Below are 1,456 nucleotides of genomic sequence, written 5' to 3' on the forward strand. Positions count from 1 at the left end.
TTCATTTTACAAAAGCAACATAGGCATCCAGCCTCATTTGACAACCAGTAGCTTCTTACATATAGGATTTCATTACCTCATATTTAATTATAGCCTAAGTTTTAACAAACACTACAGCCCTATAAACAGTAGCTTCCTATCATATCTGGACCAAGACTTTATTTGTACATCTTTTGGACTGTTCTGGGAAGTCCCAATTGATTCTTTTAAATATCCCCTTCCCCCAAACCATGACAAGCTGAGCATTTTTACTTAAGCAGCAAGAAGAGCCCTGTTCTCATTCATTCCGGGCAGGTAATAAGCAAAGAATCCTGACGCAAAGGTGAGAACCACCTTTCTCTGTGGTTTAGGACCAGCTTCTGTCACCGTAATAGCCAGCCAGGGACCTCAGCCCCCTAAAGGCAGAGGAACTGCACACCAAGCCTCTCACTCGCAAGAAAGAAAATAAGAGGAGAGAAGCAAGGAACTTTTGTAGCACAATTCTCATAATTTAATGGTAAAATGAAAGAGTGTGAAGTTAACTGGGCACTTCAATGTATTCTGTCATTTTGGTGACAACAGAAATCACATCCATCATGACTGTCTTTCCCATCCCACGAGTTACACAGGCAAGTGCATTCCAACATTCCAGTGATGTCTGGCTAACTGACATATTCCTACAGACAAAAATATAAGTGTAGCCAGCCTAACTCAAGAGTAGCATCTGACAGGTCCTAAAAGTCTTCAAGGCAGACTATCTGTTGGAATATCAGTACTAAGCAAACTTCCAGCACAAGCTGATGCTATTCTACGAGTTCTCCAAAGTGCCTGTGCTGGGCCCTCAGAGCAGGACTGGGGTGCTGGTACCACAGGGTCCTACCTGGGGAGAGCTCCACTTTCCTTCATCAAAGATGTCCCCCAGAATAAAGACCAATTCGGGCTGCAACAACCACAGAGCTGTCTGGAAGGCCCTCTCCATTTGCCATTCCCTAGAGGCAAATAATAAAAATAAGGATTCAGTTTGTTTCTTGGGTAGAGCCTACATCTGTCTTAAAAACCAAAAACAAACCAATCCCTGTTGAATCGACCCCATGTGTGCAGGGCAGAATTGTGCATCATAGGGTTTTCAAGGCTGTGACCTTTAGGAAGCAGATCACCAGGCTCTTTCTTCTGAGGCGCCTCTTGTTTGTGCCACCCAGGGACTCCTACACCTGTCTTAGGGGCCATTTAAAAAGTGCACTACATGGTCACACTCTCGTTCCATGTCCCGCCGTGCCATCCTCTCTACTGCTTGGAAGGGCCAGAGAGTCTGGGTCTGATTAAATGTGTGATAGAGGCCCCAAAGGAGTTGGGGGGCCTCCCACGCACCTCACACTAACTTCCCCCACACTGCCCTGAAGCTGTCGGGCACTCAGGAGGGCCTAGTGGTCTAAGCGAGGGTAACATGACCCCCAAAAATGCCCAGTTTATACTGACA

At 46.0% G+C, this 1,456-nt stretch overlaps 1 protein-coding gene across 1 annotated transcript in view; it reads right to left on the reverse strand.

Annotated features, from left to right (window-relative positions):
* The window catches only part of MPPE1 (metallophosphoesterase 1), a 6,482-nt gene extending 5,475 nt beyond the window's left edge, over window positions 1-1,007 (reverse strand). Inside the window, exon 1 of the mRNA XM_023740064.1 lies at window positions 860-1,007. Coding sequence (XP_023595832.1) covers window positions 860-958 — 99 coding nt within the window. The 5' untranslated portion in view covers window positions 959-1,007. The remainder of the gene's footprint in view (window positions 1-859) is intronic.
* Between the last annotated feature and the right edge of the window lie 449 nt (window positions 1,008-1,456).

This window comes from Trichechus manatus, unplaced genomic scaffold (genome assembly GCF_000243295.1).
Source record: "Trichechus manatus latirostris isolate Lorelei unplaced genomic scaffold, TriManLat1.0 scaffold00146, whole genome shotgun sequence".
NCBI lineage: Eukaryota > Metazoa > Chordata > Mammalia > Sirenia > Trichechidae > Trichechus > Trichechus manatus.